We start from the raw sequence: 19,613 nt of genomic DNA, 5'->3' as shown, positions 1-19,613 counted from the left end.
GAACATATAACCCCAGCCTACCCAAGGCTGCTGTCACAGCCACAAGGAGTGGATCAGAAGTGGGTCTGTAGTCTGAATCAGTCCAATAAGGAGATACCTATGATGGGTTGGAGTAGAGATAGACTGGAGTTTAGAGCTTCCACCTTAAGTGTACTCCAGGGCTGCCATGTGCAGCCTGAAAATTACAGCCATTGAGATGGGAAACACAGGTCCCAAGTCCTGAATACGGCCCTAGAGACTTTCGTTTTGGAGGCAAGAGAATTTCATTTGAGAGGTCGCCTTGTATGGAAGTCACTTGTTTAAAAAAAAAAAAAAGTGCTAAAAAGACATTATTTCTACCACATTTCTTATGAAGTCTTTCCCAGACTAGAAAGCCTAATACTCCCATCCATATGGACTTAGAGAAAGGGTAAGAATGAATGAACCTACAATTGAGTTAAGCATTAACTTCTCAACATTACTTCTTCCAATATTCACCATCACCATTTGCCCCCAAACAGGCCCATGTCAAATGTAGATTAATAAAGTATTACAAATACAAAATTTCTACACCAAAACCAGCATTTGATGATGGCCTAAATATTTTTAATAAGAAAAATGTATTTTCATGTAAACACGGAAACAAAAGCTAAACATTTTAAAGTTCTGAATTTAGACTTCAACCAGAAATTCAGCAAAATAAGTCAGCACAACATAACTGGTATGTTCAAACTGAAGAAAAAAATTATCAAAAGCTGTCCCCCCAGAGTTCTTTTGTGGACCATAGAAATCTTTTTTTAAAGAAACAGTAAAATAATCCAAAAGAAATTACACAAAAGGACAAATGAAGTTTTTGTGACCTGCTTTGGGCATGTCTCTCTAAAAACTCATTAAACAGTGTCTAGTTATCAAGGAAGATACAAGCACAAACAAATGGTTGTGTGTGTTTATTTTCGACTTTTAAAAAGGTATGCCAATTTATATGTGAAGTAGGCATGAGTCCTAGCACCAGACAAAAGTAAGGTACCTTCTATATATGTTGTAAAGTCTGACACTCTCCTCTTCACTTAGGAGTTATCCAAATCACTTAAAAGCATTCCTTGAAATTTCTCATCTGACCATTATCAATCTTTATAAGAAGATTTCCTTCTAGAGTTAACACTAGAACAAAAAGTATTTCATAATTTTTTATTGATGGCATTTATCCCATGGTTTTACATGTTAATTATACTGTAATAAACATGGCTTTAATATTAAACTTTTCCTTATTATCCAAAGTCACCACAGTCCATTTCAGTAAATATAAAAATATATGCTTAATACTTTATACAATACTGGTTTTTGGTCCAAACAAAACTGGATCAGAAAAGCCAATAAATTCACTTTAAGAATCCCCAATTTTTTTTAAAAGATTTCCAAATGGATTTAGGCAACTTTGAATAATGGGATTTACATAATAAAATCTGAGACAAGACTAAACAAACAAAAAAAAATTTCTAACACAAAATTAAAATTTCAAGTTCACAGATTTATGTTATGCCGAAAAGGACAGAAACAAAATTGTATTTACACACGTTTCATAATAAAATAATGAAAAAGGCAAGACAGGTGATAGAAGAATGAAAATATAGAAATAGCATATAATTTTAAATGGAGAAGGAACTAGATCTAACAAGTCCTTAGCATGGACCATTCTTTAATCAGGCTTCCTCTATCAGAAAATTTTAGTGCACAATACACCCAATTCACTCACTTCACACATACACCAGCACAAACTCAGCATAGAAATCATTCATTTCGACATCCTCTAATCTATACAGAATTCCCCAGATATAATTACAATTTCAATGCGTTCCATAAACGCATATATCAACGCACACAGCAGTGCACACAGAGGTTCTATACAAAGCCATTTGCTGAGCGGGTTCTATTCCTGGATTCAGCCAGCCTAAGCCAAATCAGTGGATAACTTGCTGGATCATAAAATGTTTTTGCTGAAGAATCAGTCATCGGTCTAGCTATTATTATTTTTTTTTTTTAAGGGTGGTGGGAGTTGAGGGTGGGGCTTCTGTAAAGAAAGGAAAAAGGAGGAAAATTCCAAAATTAAAGAAGTCCTTAGGCAGATCTGACTTCAGATAACCCCAACATGTAGTACAATCCAGTATGTGAAAGTAGGGCACCAGCTGTTGTTAAAACTGTTGTGTATAACACCACTGTGATCTTTATTTCCTGCGTCTAACAGCAGTCTTTATCTTGCGACCAGAAACTGAAGTTCCAGAAGAAGAGAACATATTTTTCCCATTTGACCTGTGAAAAATAAAAACTTCAAAATGTGACATGATATAGACAAAATTTTAGAATCATAGTATAATGCTAAATGTGACCAGTGACGAAGGGGTGGGGGTGGGGGGGAGACAATATTAAAGTAAACACATTTTCTGTTGTAATACACACACAACCTCTCTGCTATTTTTCTCAGGCTATGATCCTTCAAAACTGCAATATAGTAAACTGATATTAGAGAACATACTTGATTTTACCTAAACTATACAGCACCTTTGTGATTTTTAAAGACAAAACACATATACATTCATGCATATGCATACACCCTTATACCATGTTAAATTCTCCATATCAACAAACAGTTCTTACCCCAGTGTAAATGCTGCTGATGGAAAGCCCCCTGAACCAGAAGGCTGGGCTGAGGCTGCAGGTGTGCTAGGATTTGCACCAAATGTGAACATTCCTGATGCATTATTGTTTGTGAAGCTGAAATTTGTAGCGCTCCTGGCAAACTGGAAAATTGAACCTATAATAGTTGAAGCAGAAAAACTTCATTAAGGTAAAAAATGAGTTTTTCCAGAAATGAATGACCCTTTACATACTAAACATAGTAAAGAATTAAGCGGAAGGAAGGAGGGAGGGAAGGAGGGAGGGAGGGAGGGAGGGAGGAGAGAGGGAGGAAGAATTAAGCTATCTGTCTTATGGTCAATTTAAAGAAAATTAAAATTAAGTATTTTCTCCATTGACACACAGAACATACCCTCCAACAAGTGACCCAACATACCCATAACCAAGGAAAAGGGCAGAGTGGACTTCTGGTTAAAGATAGTGGAATCAAACAAATTATGTTAAAATAACAGTAAAGAGATTTTTACAAAGATGGGAGAGAGGAGACAACAGCAATACAATATAAAAGCTGGAATGCTCACTAAAGCTGAATACTATACTAGCGGCAGGGAAAGCAAAGAAGAAATTCCATTTACAATAAACATAACCAAAAGGTTTAGGCTCTAGATACCTCTGGAAGTGAGGATGAAGGTGTGACTTAAAAAAAAAAAAAACGAGGAAGGATGGCAGAATCAGACACCCAACTCAATGCCTCCCCAACACCAAACAAGATAGTCATTCTCCTCCTCTACCTCAGCAGAAAACCAGAGCTTTATTCCCTGGAGAGGTCTCTGGACTGGGGATCATCACGCATAGTTTAAAGGCAAGGACAATATATTGAAAACAGAAGGATTAAGGAAGTGCAGGGTTGATATAATGAACATTGAGAACTGCAGCCTTTCTCTCTGACTGGGCTCCCAGAAGACTGGCAATCAGGATGTACACACCCTCCAGGTCAGAGAATAGGAAGAATCTTCTCTGGGGAATCAGAAAGACCTGAAGATACTAAAGTCCAGGTCTTCCCAAGCAAATAGGAAGTCATATAAATCTACAATAAAATTCAAGATCTATATGCCTTATCCATGTACAACAAATTATCATGTGGTGCTTAGGTGTCCTACGTTCATAAAATGAGTAGAATGGGAGAAAATATTTGCAAACCAAATATCTTATAAGGGGCTAATATTAAAAAAATATAAGGAATTCCTATACAATAAAAAAATACAAAAAACAAAACAAAATAATCCAATTAAAAAAATAGCAAAGATCTTGAATAAACATTTCTTCAAAGATGACATACAAATAGCCAAAAGGTATATAAAAGATGATCAACATCACTAATCATCAGAGAAATTCAAATCAAAACCCCAATGTGATATCACTATACCTGCTAGAATGGCTATTATCAGAAAAATAAGAAATAACAAGTGCTGGAGAAGATGTGTAGAAAAGGGAACTCTGATCCACTACTGATAGGACTGTAAATCGGCGCACCCACTATGGGAAACAGTCTGAAGGTTCCTCAAAAAATTAAAAACAGAACTACCATATGATTCCATTCCAGAAACATATCTAAAAAATTTTTAATCAGAATCTCAAAGACATATTTGGACTCTCATGTTCATTCGCAGCATTATTCACAATGGCCAAGATGCGCAAACAACCTAAATGTTCAGTGACAGATGAACAGATAAAGAAAATAATGTATATATTCAGCCTTTAAAAAGGAAATCTTGCAATATGCAAAAACATGGATGAAATTTAGAGGACATTACTCTAAGTGAAATAAGCAAGTCACAGAAGGATAAGTACTTCATGATTTCACTATATGAGGTATCCAAAACAACCAAATTCACAGAAGCAGAGAGAAGAATGGTGGCAGGTGGGAGCAAGGATGGCAGGGGATGGGAGTTGTTATTCAGTGGATATAAAGTTTCAGTTATGCAAGATAAGTATGTTCTAGAGATCTACTGCACAACATAAGTTTGTATTGTACACTTAAAGAGTAGAGCTCATGTTAAATATTATCACTACGATTTTTAATAACTCAAAAAACTATGAGTAGACAATCAAGAAGCACCAGACATTTGAGCAAAGTATTTCATAAGAAACTAAGACCAAAATAGAGAAAAACAATATGAAGAAAACTAAGCAAAAGCTTTAAGAAAAAAAAAAAAACCCTCATCAATAATATCTTCAAGAGCAATATATAACCTTTCTGAACTGAAAACAGAAGGATATAAAAAGGAAACATCCACTAACAAAAAGGAACACTTGGAAATTAAAAAGTAATACTAGTGGAAGTAAAATCTCAACAGAACATGTAGTAAAAGATAAATTTAAGAAATCTTCCCAGAAAGCAAAAAAAAGACAGACAAAGAAGTCAGGGGAAAAGGAGAGAACAGAAGTTTTAAAAGAATGTGGCACAAAATCTTCAAAGAAAATAATTCAAGAAAATTCCCAAGAATGGAAGTTCACAAAAGGACATAACTAAATTCCTTACACAATCAATGGATAAAAATGGATTCAGACCAACGAACATCCTTCTGATAAGTCAGGACATGAGAGGTAAAGGAAAAGATTCTAATGAGATTCCAGAAAAAAGAAATAGGTCAAAAAGCAAAGATCAAGGAAGACTTCAGGAGCTACTCTGGGGGCCAGAAAGTCCACAATGGAGAAATGCCTTCAAAATTATGAACATGATTTCCAATCCAAATCTTTGTTCAACCAAACATAGGGCAAAATAAAGATCCTTCCAGAAATCTAAAGTCTCAAATTTTTCTTCCCTGAATCCTTAAGAAATCACGAGAAGATTGGCTCTATCAAAACAAAAGAAAAAGAGGGAAGAAAACATGACATCCAGGAAAGAAAAATTCCTTGAAAAGGAATCTCCAAGAAAATTGGTAAAAAGAGATCCCTAAGACCCCAGTTGAACAGTAGGCCTCAACAGAAAGCCTGATGGGAGGAGCAATTTAGAAGATTCTGTGAGTTCTTTCAGATACTGAAAAACAGCCAATGTATTTGAAAATACTGAGAAGAGCTTTGTGTAAATGAGAGAAGAGTTAGCTATAACTAATGATAAATACAAAGAAAATGTTAACAAAGAGGGAATCATTTATGCTAGAGAAAACAAAATGTTGTATAGGAAAGAAAATCACAGTATACCACACAGCATTTGCATACTCAGAATACTGATCTAATTATATAGTGTTACTGTATTAGGAGGATTAAGGTAAATGTTACCTGTGTGAAAGAGCTAAATTCTCCAATTCCAAACTGGGAGAAAAAAAATATCGATAAATTCTGATTAAAATGGTTAACATGTGTCATAAAACAGGAGAAATTTTGCTACATATACTGACAAGGTACTAATATCCAGAATACATAAAAGAACTCCTATAAATCAACAAGAAAAGCAAAACCACTAAACAGAAAAATGGCCCAAAAAATCTTTTAAAAATAATTCATAAAAAATGAAATCATGTAGAATCCAAATATGAGAAACCTCATATAAAGATGGTACAATGTGAATTGGAACAATCCATCAGAAAGTTTGTATTATCTTCTCTGAAGTATAAGATACGCATGTGCACCTTTTAATTAAGCAATCCCTCTCCCAGGTATGTAGACCATAGAAAAATATACATGTGCCCCAAGGAACATATACAAGAATGTGCAGAGCTGCATTTCCTAATAGCTAAAAACAACTCAAACATTCATCAACAGTATGTGGATAAACTGTAGTATATTCATAAAGTGATTACAGCAATGAAAATGAACAAACATGCAATAACACGGATGAACCTTACAAATAAGATACAATGAAAGAAGCAAAAATCAAATGACTGAATAGAATAAGGCTCCATTTATATATTAAAAATTAGGCAAAACTATATTTTCTAGAGATGCATATATAAGTAGTTAACTTTCAATAAAACCCAAGAAAAGTGATTACCGTAAAAGCAGGGAAAGAGAGAAATGTGATCAAAGAGAGATACAAAAAAGGTAGTAAACAAACATTTGTTTCATGCTTTTCTACATGATTATATTTCACAATTAGAAAAATATACCCAGTGCAATTTTGAGGAAATGTCATAATACAATGTGATTATCCATATTTTATAAACTGTAGGAATATTTATTTAAATATGCAAGTCAAGTGAAAAGGCTAGTATCATCTAATAAAAAAGGTCATAACAACTTGGCTGGACTGACTCAGGAAAGAGTACTGGAATTGGGGTATAACATCCTGAGGTAAATCTAATCACAAGAGGATTAGAAAACACTACAGCTGAAATCTAGGCTAGTGTCCCAAAATTCAGATGAGGAGAAATAAGACTGAATGAATCCAATATCTAAATCAAAGAGTTGAGAAATAAGCACATTTTAATCAAATGCTTTTAATACCTTTTAAAAATGCTTAAAATTAGGTCAAAGTTTAGATTGTGGTTTATAGGTAAGACTAAACATACACATCTCTATTCTGTGGACAAAACACAATAAAAAAATAATACAACATGAATGGTCTCAAAGTTTAAAGAAAAAAATTATATTTAATACATATAGAACCTAAGTGCAGATACAAACTACATCACTACCACACACTCACTGGAATTAGGAGCTGTTCCAGAGCCAAATGCCGACTGACCAGGCTGTTGTCCAAACACAGGAGGCTGGCTACTGCTTGACACTGTCCCAAAAGTAGGTGGTGCAGGCTGAGAACCAGCAGAAAATAATGTTGCTGAAGATGATATAGATCCAAAGCGTGGGGGATTCAGCTGGCTGGCACCTTGACTTTGTCCAAATGTTGGGGTCTGATTAGCACCAAATGCTGGGCTGGCAGATGGTGCTGAAGGTCCAGTACCAAATACAAAGGAGGATCCTAGAGGCCCAAAGAAATACTTAAATCACCATGAAACCTAAAATGAGATAATCCTAAAGAAATCTCTATATACTAAAAAGTTAATTTCGAGCTTCTTTTCAGACTCTCTTACCTTGCTGAACAAATCCCACCAAGTTTTGAATAATGATTCTAAGAATTGTAGGAATACAATTCTAGCACTGTTTAGTAAAACTATATAGAATCCATATTAACTAAAACTTCTATTAACAAAACTCCCCACCTTCACAGTCAAGATTTTTGGGCGAAAGGAATATATCTAAAAAAGCAACTGACCTCTTATCAGAAATTTATCACATTCCAGAAGTGTTGTAATCAGGTATATATTGCATAATGAGGACTGATGTCTAATAAAATAACCTCCAGGGTCTGGTTACTTACAACTTAACATTTCAAAAAGGACACTTCGAAAAACTAAAGATGACACTCTTGCTGAGATCAGAAAAATTCCTTCCAAGAGTTAATTATACTAAACTTGGACACAAAATGTACATTGTACCCGACAGTGAATAACTACATCCTGCGTATAGATGACCTAAAGGTATCCATGCCATTTTGCGATAACCTGTGATAAAAATGTTATTTCCTAAGAGTTGATATACATATTATTAAAGGCAATCCAAGTAAGACACATATGTGGTTTTTTTTTTAAGTACCTGCAGAGCTAGATGTGGTTGTAGCTCCAAAGCTGAAGCCAGAGGTGGCAGTATTGTTACTGCTGGCTCCTGGACCAAAGACAAATGGGGTAACAGTGGTGCCCGTGCTGGATGTGGTTGCTGGTTTGCTATCTTGAGAAAACAGCAAAGACTGAGATGTACTAGATTCAGCAGAGTTACCGAAGGCAGAGCTGCTTACAGGATTGCTGGCCTGTCCAAACACAAAGGCGGTCACAGGCGCACTGGAGGAAAAGGTGGAACTACCGAATATGCTGCCACTAGATGAAGTGGCTGGTGTACTTGAATTAGAGGAACTGTTGTTCAAGAAACTAAAAACTGGCTTTGCTACACCTTGATCTGTAAGAAATTAAAAACAAAAATTTTAAACAAGTAATCACAGAAAGCATTTTCTTCTACCCTACAATATAGAATTCATAAAAAACAGAATTTTTTATATAGATTCATTCACTCATTCATCATATGACATGTTATATTAAATGTTGATGTAGTCAAAAATATCCATCTTTTCATTTATGGCTTATGAACTTTCTGTCTTACATAGGAAAACCTTCAGAATTCAGAGTAATAAAAAATATGCCTTAAATCCAAACCTAACCGGATATTGTGTTTGGATAACAAATTCAGATAGTTGCAGACAGCTGCACTTTAATAAACTTGATTTTGCAATTTATGTTAGCAAGATTAAAACTTCAATTTATGTTAGCAAGATTAAAACTTCAATTTATCCAAATGATAGTTAATTTTCTATGCAGCATTTATTGACTAGTGAGTGTACTCTTTGCTCGCTAATGTATAACTCCACCTTTATGACATTAAATTTCTAAATATATGTGCATTTTGTTTCCTCTAAAGTTCTTGTTATAAGACTTTTACTTATTTTAACTTTATAATATGGTTTGATACTTAGTAAGGCAAACTAGTCTGCATGCTTGCCCCTCTCCCCAGGATTCCTATGCATTCCCCTTCCAAGTGAATTTCAGAAGTAGTTTTAGCTTGTCAAGCTCTACAAAAAATTCCTCTAAGAAATGAAATTATATTGATAGTAGGGACTGGGAGGGAGAGGAATGTTCTTACTCAGGAACAAGTATTAAATGTTTTTTTATGTTAGTATGTAACAGGTTCTGTAGCTATTACAAAATACAAATTAGAAATGTTATTAAATACAAATGAGATAATGTCCAACTCTTTACCACTAATTGGGAGGAAAGCTATTTCTTTTTATATGATGATCCTGAATCCAACCACCTTACTGAAGACTTTTTAAAAAACTCTTCCAATAATGTCTCAGCTTCAATACTGTCTACTAGACAGGGCTGGTCACATTATGGTATGAGTATTAATATGATTTACAGAAACTGAAGCATGTTGGCTCCCTTTCAAATCAGTATCTGGGAGGTTAAGAGTGTCTATTACAATGGAAATAGTATTGATATATCATAATTAAATCTTATTAGACTCTATCTCACTTTTATTCCTTTCCAAAGAACAGTTTACTTTCTTTGAAGGGTGTTTAAAAATTTCCAAGTGAAAATTTAAGAAGACAAAAATTATTCATACCTATTTGCTGAATTCATACTATTTTTCTTTCAGGTTTATTTTTTATTTTGTTTCCAATTTATTATTTAAAAGTGTTTATGGGTGTTCGACTTTCGATTCTTTGTCTGAAAACATCTATATCTTGCCCTTATGTCTGATAAAATTGGCTAATGATAGAATTCTAGGTTCAAAATCATATTCACTTTGAGGACATTGCTCTACTGTTTTAGCATTTGATGTTACAATATAAAATCTGATGTTAATCTGATAACTATTTGTGGCCAAGAGCTTTTCTCTCTGAAAGTATTCAGGATTTTGGCTTTAGTGTCCTAAAATTTCACTGGTCTTTGTAAATGAGTGGACCACTTCCATTTTTAAGACCAACGTCTTTCATTACACCTAGGAAACTGTCACTTTTTTAATATTTCCTCCATAGCATTCTCATCTTCTAAAACTCTTATTCCAATGGAACTTGTGGCTCTAGCTTGGATCAATCTCTCTGTACTTTTGCACTGTGTTCTGGAAAACTCCAGTTCACAAATCTGATTATATCAGCTATGTTTTTTCTGCTACTCAGTCCACAGAATAATTTGGTTTATCAATCATTTCTTTTAACTTTTATATGTACTATTTCATTTTTTCATCAGGATTTTTGTTTTCATAATTGTCTCTATTTCTCAGGGGTTAATTACATTTGATGTCTATCTTCCTTAAATGCCTGATGACTACTGGTTATCCTTATCTGTAATGATAACTAATTTCATTAGTTAGAAAATATTTCATGAGCTTAAGAAAAAATGCCTATTTTCCTGAATAACATATGCCAATTATGATTATAAAAGCCCAAACAGAAGGGAGAAGGACATGGAACAACTGTGCAATATTGTGGGCTTTCCATTGAGCTGCATTTCTCAAAATCAGATACGTAGATAACTTCCTCAAAGTCATAGGGGTTTGGAGCAGTTAAAATGGAAAATTCTAGGCTCCTCCCCAGAGAGTTGTTACTGGTCTCTCTCAACTATGTTAAGTGTAAACCATTCCTTGACTTACTGCACCTCTCCAGAAGCAAAGACATTGTGTTTAAAAAAAATGTTTACTACTTACCAGCTGTAGTATTGGTTTGAACTCCAAAAGCAAAAGTGGTTTTTGTTGGCTGTTCAGATTCCTTCTCAGATGGTTTTGCTATAGTGAAACTAAAGGTCGACTTTGAAGAACTCTCATCTTTGGTTTGCTCTGAGTTGCCAAAGGAAAACGCTGTTTGACACTTTGGCTCTTCATTGTCAGCTTTGTTCCCAAACACCAGAGAAGTAGAAGTGACAGGCTCTTGCTGTTTCTCTTCTGTCCTTCCCAAAACAAACAATGAGGCAGATGGCAGAGGGGAAGGTTCTACATTGCCAAAAGTGAACCCTCCTTTGGTAGCAGGGACTTCTTCTTTTTTTGCTTCTGATGTCTTACACGTGAAAGGATCCACTGAGACACTCTTGGTTTCCATGGTTCCAAAGCTGAAGCTGCTCTTGTTCTCAGAGGTCACTACGGTGTTAGTAGCAGCAGGGGTAGGGTTAATAACACCTGTACCAAAGCTAAAGCCTGCAGATGAAGTGTTAGGCAGTTCCTCTTTCTTTTCTTGCTGCCCGAGACTAGACACCCCAAACTGAAATGAAGCTAAAGAAGCTGGATTGCTTAAACCAGAAGAAAGTCCAAATTTAAAATTATTATCATTCTTACTGTCTTTTTTAACTTCTTCAGGTTTAGAATCAGATGAATCTCCAAATTTAAAATTTCCTGTTGATTTAGAAAATTTAAAGCCTTCACTCATTGCATTTAAAGACCCAGAATCTGATGACACACCTATTTTGAAGCCTCCCGGATCTCCAAATTTAAAATTTTCAGTGCTTGTTAAAGTCTGAGAAGGCCCAGAAGAGGATGACGAGATACCAAATTTGAAGGATGGGGCTGCTGGATCTGAAGTTGAGGAAGATGTGCCAAAGCCTTCAAAAATACAAAAGACACTGAATTAATGTTATCCTCTATAACAAAATGTTAAACCTTAAAAACCAAAGGCACATAGGAGTAAATTTGAAAAGACCTACTTTGAAGAATATGAACAATGACAGTAAATATAAATCAAACTGCCCAATATTCAACATGGGAACTACATCCCAACCCTCACGATTACACAAACATACCACTTTTCATCTATCAGACTGGCAGAGATCAAACAAGTTTCATAAAACAATGCTGGCAACAAGACTAGGAGTAACAGACATTTTATACACTGCAGGTGGGTGTGTGAAATTAGCACAAAATTACAGAAGGCATTTTGTCAATATTTACCACAAAATTACAAACATTTATATCCTTTGACTCAGCAATTCTACAGCTGAGTCTTTAAACTAAATTTAGAAATATGCAAAATGCCATATGCAATCCAGGCAGCCATAAATGAAGAATGAAGGCTCTATGTCCAAGTTAATCCACCATAAAATCAAGAAGACAGAAGGCAACATGGTATTCAACCTTTTCTAACAAGGTAGATGGAAGAATATACAGAATAAGAGTATATTTGCTTATGATGTGCATAAAGAAATTCTGAAAGGGTTATGAGACTAATTGTTGCTATTTGATAGAGGAGGATAAAAATGAGCCAATGGGGACAAGAGAGAGACTTTTTACTATGACTTTTATCATAATTTGATTTTTAAGTCTTGTGAATGTGTTATTTACCCAAGAATATTTTTTAAAAATATTTTTTAGTGTCAAAATACCAGAAGAATTACATGAGAAGCAATATTTAAAAAGATAAACAATACTATATTGACAAGACCAAAGTCTTGGTTTCATAGTGCTTTTCTATAACTGAATAAACTAGAAATGAAGCACTTGACTGAGTGCCTCAAAACAGGAATCATTAAAGGGTCCAAATATTTATCCATTATTCTGCTTACTCATGTGCAAATAAAGACAAATGACAGCCAAGTTTTACAAGCCCTCATCTTCCCCATCTGATGATTATCCACCCTGCTTTCTTTCCTTAAGAAAATTAGCAAAAAAAAAAATGTATCAGAATCTCAGGAGTAAACGGCAATCCACATGGTCTCTAAAATAAGTGATATTACATAGAAAGCTAAGAATAAAAGCACCAAAGATAATAATTAGTTATCACCTCTGCCTCAAAGGGACACACTTAAAGGCATGGTAATTACTATACTACAGGTAAAGAATATGTGAAACGGACCACAAGGTAACATCTACACAAGGAAATAGAGTGGACTGAGAAGCAGTGATCTTCTGAAAGCTTTTATCAAAATTTTGAATGGAATGTGTCTCATATAAAATAATTCATACAGGACCATAAAGACTTGAAAATTTTGGCCTCCAGATAGTTTAGTGTAAATTATTTTGAGAGGTTCTTCCTTTATATCTATGTAACGAAATACTGAGAGTTATTTTTCTGGGACATCAAAGCCAAGTCTTGAGTATTCACAATAAGCTTCTAAGAGTGTAAATTCCGTCAAATAAAAGTCAGGAAATTCATCTAGAGCCAAAGGGTTGTTAACAACTAAAAACAAAAAGCTAAAATTCTCCCAGACTCAGTAACAGCAGACAGAATAGTTCTTTACGTAGCTACAAAAAAAAAAAAAACACAAAACAAACAAACAAACAAACAAAAAAACACCTCACTGCTGACCAGCCAAAAATCCAACATTACACTAATTCAGAGATACATGCAAACTAAAAGTCGAAGACAATACTTTATTTTACATGAATTTTCAATAGTGAATAATTTAAAAACTAAAGCTGTCTGCAAATATTTCACTTTAAAATGGCAATACAAAGAGGCACTTTACCAATGCCTTACCTTTAAACTCAGATTTTGTGCCTGGCTTTGCACTTTCACATGCTACACATTTGGTGAAATCTGCTTTATTCTGCACTAGGCACACTTCACAGTCCCAGCTTCCTTCAGGTTTCTTGAACTTGTCCAATCCTAGGCAGCCTCCAGAAGACAGAGAGACAGGAACAGTGCTGCTACTTGAAGTAGGTACTGAACTTCCTAAAAAACAATGGAGAACACATGAAAATTCTAATTTGCATTACATCAACATCTTAGTGACACCACTAAGCCTCAATGTTCAATTTTTATTAGTGTTTACTATTAGGACAGAGAAAATGCCAGAAATATAAATTTTACATCTTTAAAACAGTATACGCATCTTAGATTTCTTTTAATCTTATAAATGAGCAGCTCACACTCAACTTGCTCAGTGATAAGCACCCTCTTAACGCCAAATTTGAATAATAGCTGTGGTTTTTTTAAAAAACAAAAAAACAAAATCATGCTTGCAAATCAAGAGCCTAAAAGATTAAATTTTTCTTTAAAAACTTTGTCAAATTTCTTCAAACAGTACAGCATTATAAAACATAGGACATAAATTGCAAGCAATGTCTAACATAAAATACATAGCCACAGACCACATTAAATTCAACATTTCAAAGTACAGGTCTCTGTCTATGAAATAATCATTTTTGTGTAGAAGTGTTCTATTGTCCACTTTGCAATTCAACTTGACACCACCTACTATGTTCATGGCATTTGTTATAAGCTAACCATTTAACAGATATTAAGTGAGCTTAGACTCTGCAGACATAAAGATGAATAAAATATTATTTAACTTCTAAAGGTGCTCAAGTTCTAAAAAGGGGAAAGTAAAACAAATGCATAGTAGCTCCATCACCAAGATATAAAGTGATAAATGATCTAATACCAGAGAACAAAGAATGAAGAAATGACTAAAGGGCATGAGAAGGATCCACAGAAGTGAATTTTAAATCTTTACACAGAACTAGCAAGTATGTTGGGAGAGGCGGTGGCACAAGGAGGAAGGCTTATTAGCAAAGCATAATACATGAAAGGGAAATATAGTTTTAAGAAAAGAGCCATTCATTCTGGCACCCCAACTTCTCCAAATATTCTCCAATTGTCACTTCTCCCAATTACCTGATTTTCGTATTTTATTGGTATGTTCTCTTCCATCTTGCTAATAAAATTGCTTCCTGAGGTATCACCTTTGGTCCATTGCCCTTCTCACAAACTCTAATACACTTTGGTAGTTTTAATCACCAAGAAAAGTTTTCCGATTTGTAACTGCAATCCACACTTCTGAGCTTCATCCTGTGGTCTCTTAGATGGTATTTCTACTATCCACTTGATTAGCTTGGCTGGATGGATCTTTCTCTCTTACATATTTCTCAAGTCTATTTCATTCTCTTTTTCTGACTCTTCCACTGCTATTTTAGTTCAAGACTCCCTCATTTCTTGAATAATAGCCTTCTTACGGAGACTTCTGGTCTTGTTCCCTTAAACCCATCCATCCAAGAGGCAACCGGTGCCATGTTTTTCCTCTCTGGTTATTTCTTTAAAAAAAATTAACTGTTCCAAGTTTTATTCCTGCCACTCCCTTAAGTTAGCAGAGCTCAGTTTTAGGCTGTCTTCTCTATTTACTCCCCTCATTCATGTTCCATCACCTCTATTTCCATGACCTTTTTGAAAACTGTGGGCTAATGACTCCCAAATCTCTTATCTCTAGCCCAGAGGGTCCATTATCAGTATATCCAAAGGCCTCACATATAACTAAAACTCAACTTTAGCAGCTTGAAACCAACATCTTCAACTGTACCTTATTCCACATCTCCCTCTCATTTCATTAGTACACATCACCATTATCTTTGCCTATTATTATTGATAGAACTTCTTAACCTGTCTTCTGGTCCCCAAATTTTGCCACCTTCAAATCTTTCAAAAAGCCACCAAGTGATTTAACAAATACAACTCTGACCATATCACTCTTCTACTTAAAATGATGGCTCATCATTTATACGATGAAGTCGGCGTTCTTCAGTACATATATGTGCTTCCTTGCTTTGTATGTAACAATTCACTGCCTGACACAAAGTTTTATTCTCCCATCAACTCAGAATTAATTTTGGTTTCCTGCATGCATCAAGGGCTGATTTGTTTTTTTGTTTTTTTTTTTAAGGAAAGGAGGGGTGTCAGGTGAGGGAAAGATAATTCAGAATGAAGATTCTGAAATCTTATTTCTCACGAAGATGTCCAGCAGGAATGAGAAATATTGCTCACCCCTATGTTCAGACACGGGTCTAGGTTAATAACTCAAGAGCATTTCACTGCTCTTAAAGCTACCCATATCATTCCCCCCAGGATACTCATATTGTATTTTATTTAGTACCCATTTCACCATATATCTTTACCAAATAATTATATAACAGTATTACAAAAACAGCAGTCATTTTCAGATATAAATCTTTAGTAACTCTTTAAAATTTGAACAGAGAAACAGGAAAAGCTCAAAACTAACTCCATTTCTCTAGCTGGCTAAGCCCTTTTTCATTGATGATTCATTTACTGCCACTGCGTATCTCTGGAAAATGGTATACAGGTACAGGTGTCACCATTAATATTTAGTCGCAGCCTTTCATAAAGCAATACTGTCTACCCCTTAATGACACTTTCCCTGGAAATGACCACTAGCCATCCTCACTTGTACTTAGAGAAAAAAGAGGCAAAGACATACTTTGTTTTACATAAAAGTTTGAGATTGTCCCATTCTAAGACCTTTCAGCTCCTAATCAACTTTGAAAATGATCCTCAAGAGCAAGAAGATTCTGATAGAAATGCATACAAAGAAGAGGTCAAAGTATATCCTGGGCTGATTAACACTAGCCTATTTTAAGATAACATGCAAATCCAACACCAAGCAATTCATTTTAACCTCAAGATAGCTTAGAAAAGTTATGAAGTATGAGGCAATGCTCATCCCGAAATATTTAAAATATTCAGGTTGTTCTTAGTGGTTTTACATAGAATAAATTAAAATGTTCTACTAAAGTAAGGAGCAAAAGCATTACAAACAGCCAAAAACATACCTGGTTTCTCAGACATACAGGACACACATTTATTGTCTTCTGCATTATTAGAAACACAGCATACTGGACATTCCCAAGATCCCACAGGCCTTTTGAATTTATCTGCAAATCCTAAGGTAGCAGTGGTCACAGTGCAGCTGGAAGATGAAGCGGCCATGGTTATAGCACTTTCTGAAGCCACGGGCAATGTAAGGACTCGCTTAACACCAGTTCCAGGTTTCGGTGTTTCGCAAGCTACACATTTTATTGCTTCCGGTTTATTTTGCACTAAACACGTATCACAATCCCAAGTTCCTACTGCTGGTTTAAATTTGTCTCCAAAACCAGTCTCTGATGCAGAAATAGTTGGTTTGTCACTTTTACTTGGTGTCCCAATTCCAGTCTGTTTAGCAGTATCTTTTGGCAATTTTGTTGCTTGACAGGCTATGCACTTGTTGTCTGTAATTCTGTTCTGGAGTAGACAACTATCACACTGCCACGATGATCCAGCTTTTAAACTTTCCCCAAATCCGATTCCACTAGAAGAAAAGCTACTTATTGCTGGTCTTGTATAAACTACTGGGCTTGTAGTAGGCTGAGCAGCAAGAGAATCTGCCTTTGGTGATGTGAAACCTACAATGGGAGGAAAGAAGACAGTAAAAAGAAAAGGTCAGAGAAAGCTTTTTAATCAAAACATTAACTGAAATATTACCACTTAAGAGGTAATTTTCACCTAAGCACTATTACTAATTACATAATAAATGACACTTAGATCTAGTTAAAATTGTACAAAAGATGTTTAATTTGTAGTATATCACCTTCTTACTCTAGGGATTTCTCTATTATAATTCAAACAATACCTAATTTTAGGCTTTAACTTGTATTAATTTACTGATCTATTCTGTCATCTATGTTTTGCCTTCCTGAACACTGATCTACATACAGTATATTCATAGCCTTCCTCCCTCATCTGTCTCTCCTTCCAGATGTTCTGTTGGCTATGCCAAATGACTTCAATGTCTATTATCATTGAGTTTTATCCAGTTACAATTCACTACTGTGGTATCGTCTACTTTTGGTAAAAAAACAGCTGAGCTGTGTAGATATGGTCACTGGACAGATGTCTCTCCAAAATACAAGAGAGGGGTAAGAATTACTTTTAATTATACTAAATTCTATAGAGCTTTAAAATAGTAACAGTTCAATGACGTATATGATAAATTTCAACAAAGATGTACCGAATCATCTGGTAAATCCAAGAAATATAAAAATCAAGACCCAGTTAATCCTAATGGAGCACAAGCTCATGCAACTCAAATACGTGCCTACGCAAAGTTACCAAACACTAATTCGAACAAAATTGCCTCAACTAACTCTCCAATATAATCTCAGAGCCTTTCATGTTGTAAGTATACCATTTTTTTTTTAACTACTGAAGGTATACACACACACACACACACACACACACACACACACACACACACACACACACAATTAGGGTATTCAGGTAGAATCACGGAATAATAGGAAGAAAAAAAAGTTTTTGTACTATCAAAACTGCTATCGTTGAATTGATTGATTGATCCACTAAAACTATACTTTACTTGTGAGAATGATGTTTCATTATTATGGACCAATTAATATTTACTTTACCAACAAACTCAGAGACCTGTTTCTCCAGCCCTTAGCACCAAAAGAAAAGGTACTTCAAGGGAAGAAGATATAGAAAGTTAAAGAGATTTTTTTTTTTTTTTAAGAGTTTATTTGAGCCAAATTGATGATATATGCCAGGGGGCAAGATCTCAAATGCTCCTGGTTAGAGATTTTCTAGTGCTACCAAGAAATAATTCAGCCTAGAACTATTTTTAGCATAATGGCAAAAACAATCCCACATACCTTGGTTACTCCCAGTGGTCAACAATGTACTATTTTGTTAATCATTATTTTGAGTCCCCAAGGTTGGCAAAGTTTTAACAGTAACCATCTCAAGGTATTACAGGTTTCTATTCCTTCCACTTTTTCAGATTTTCCTAATTTTTCCCTCAAATGAAATGTGACTCCCACAAATTTTTAATATTTAAAGTTAAAAAGGGAGAGGAGTAAACATTACAAATGTGAAGTGTACTCTATATGAAGATAAACTATGTTAATTTGATGCTTATCTACTACTTGGTTAATTCTAAATCGGGGTGCCCCATCCCTAAACTGCAGACCTATACTAGTCTGAGGCCTGTTAGGAACCGGGCTGCACAGTAGGAGGTGAGCAGTAGGCAAGCTAGCGAAGCTTCCTCTGTATTTGCAGCCGCTCCCCAGCACTAGCATCGCTTCCTCAGCTCCACCTCAGATCATCAGGCATTAGATTCTCATAGGAGCACCGGTCCTTGGTGCCAAAAGGCTGGGGACCGCTGTTCTGAATTATTGAGACTCTTGTACTCATCTATAAAATGAGACAGCTAGACCAAAAAATTCTAATTCTTCTAAATCTTGTTGAAGCCAACCTTATTTTAAAATTCCTTTTCAATTATACATGAACACATCTGCTGGGTCTAAATTCTTTCTGAGCTACTACTAGAGTATTCTATAAACCACTTGTGCATTCTTAAAGTACACATTACAAGTGAACTTGTGACTATTCTCTTTAATTTTCATACTGAAACTTACTCTTATTTGAGGATTTCTAGTCATCGCCTTCAAATTATTACTTACTAGCTTTCACATCTTGTTTCAAGTGAGTACTATCCGTTATATATATGTTAGAACCAGTAAATGTTTGTTTTGTTATACACATACACATATACAATTGGGGGATAATCTGAGAAGAACAAGGCAGTTCAATACTCACAAGAAAGACATGTGCAAGTATATCATCAGGGTTATTTACTTTTATTCCATATTGGCCTATATCTATTAATAGGCAATTCATTCTA

The 19,613-nt window shown here is 35.0% G+C and overlaps 1 protein-coding gene across 3 annotated transcripts in view; it reads right to left on the bottom strand.

Moving 5' to 3' along the window:
* Nucleotides 1–1,150: 1,150 nt before the first annotated feature.
* Nucleotides 1,151–19,613, bottom strand: part of NUP153 (nucleoporin 153) — a 64,958-nt gene continuing 46,495 nt past the window's right edge. For 2 of the 3 annotated variants that reach the window (XM_039866484.1, XM_039866485.1), the window contains 7 exons: nucleotides 16,708–17,319; nucleotides 13,622–13,816; nucleotides 10,867–11,751; nucleotides 8,206–8,562; nucleotides 7,259–7,531; nucleotides 2,632–2,788; nucleotides 1,151–2,286 (listed from right to left, as the gene is read on the bottom strand). In XM_039866484.1, coding sequence (XP_039722418.1) covers nucleotides 2,202–2,286; nucleotides 2,632–2,788; nucleotides 7,259–7,531; nucleotides 8,206–8,562; nucleotides 10,867–11,751; nucleotides 13,622–13,816; nucleotides 16,708–17,319 — 2,564 coding nt within the window. In that variant the 3' untranslated portion in view covers nucleotides 1,151–2,201. The remainder of the gene's footprint in view (nucleotides 2,287–2,631; nucleotides 2,789–7,258; nucleotides 7,532–8,205; nucleotides 8,563–10,866; nucleotides 11,752–13,621; nucleotides 13,817–16,707; nucleotides 17,320–19,613) is intronic. The other variant, XM_039866486.1, reaches the window with a different exon arrangement.

Source organism: Pteropus medius, unplaced genomic scaffold, assembly GCF_902729225.1.
Source record: "Pteropus medius unplaced genomic scaffold, Ma_sr-lr_union100, whole genome shotgun sequence".
In the NCBI taxonomy this organism is placed as follows: Eukaryota; Metazoa; Chordata; class Mammalia; order Chiroptera; family Pteropodidae; genus Pteropus; species Pteropus medius.
Note: the sequence above shows the minus strand (reverse complement) of the source record. Positions and strands in the feature narration are given on the sequence as shown.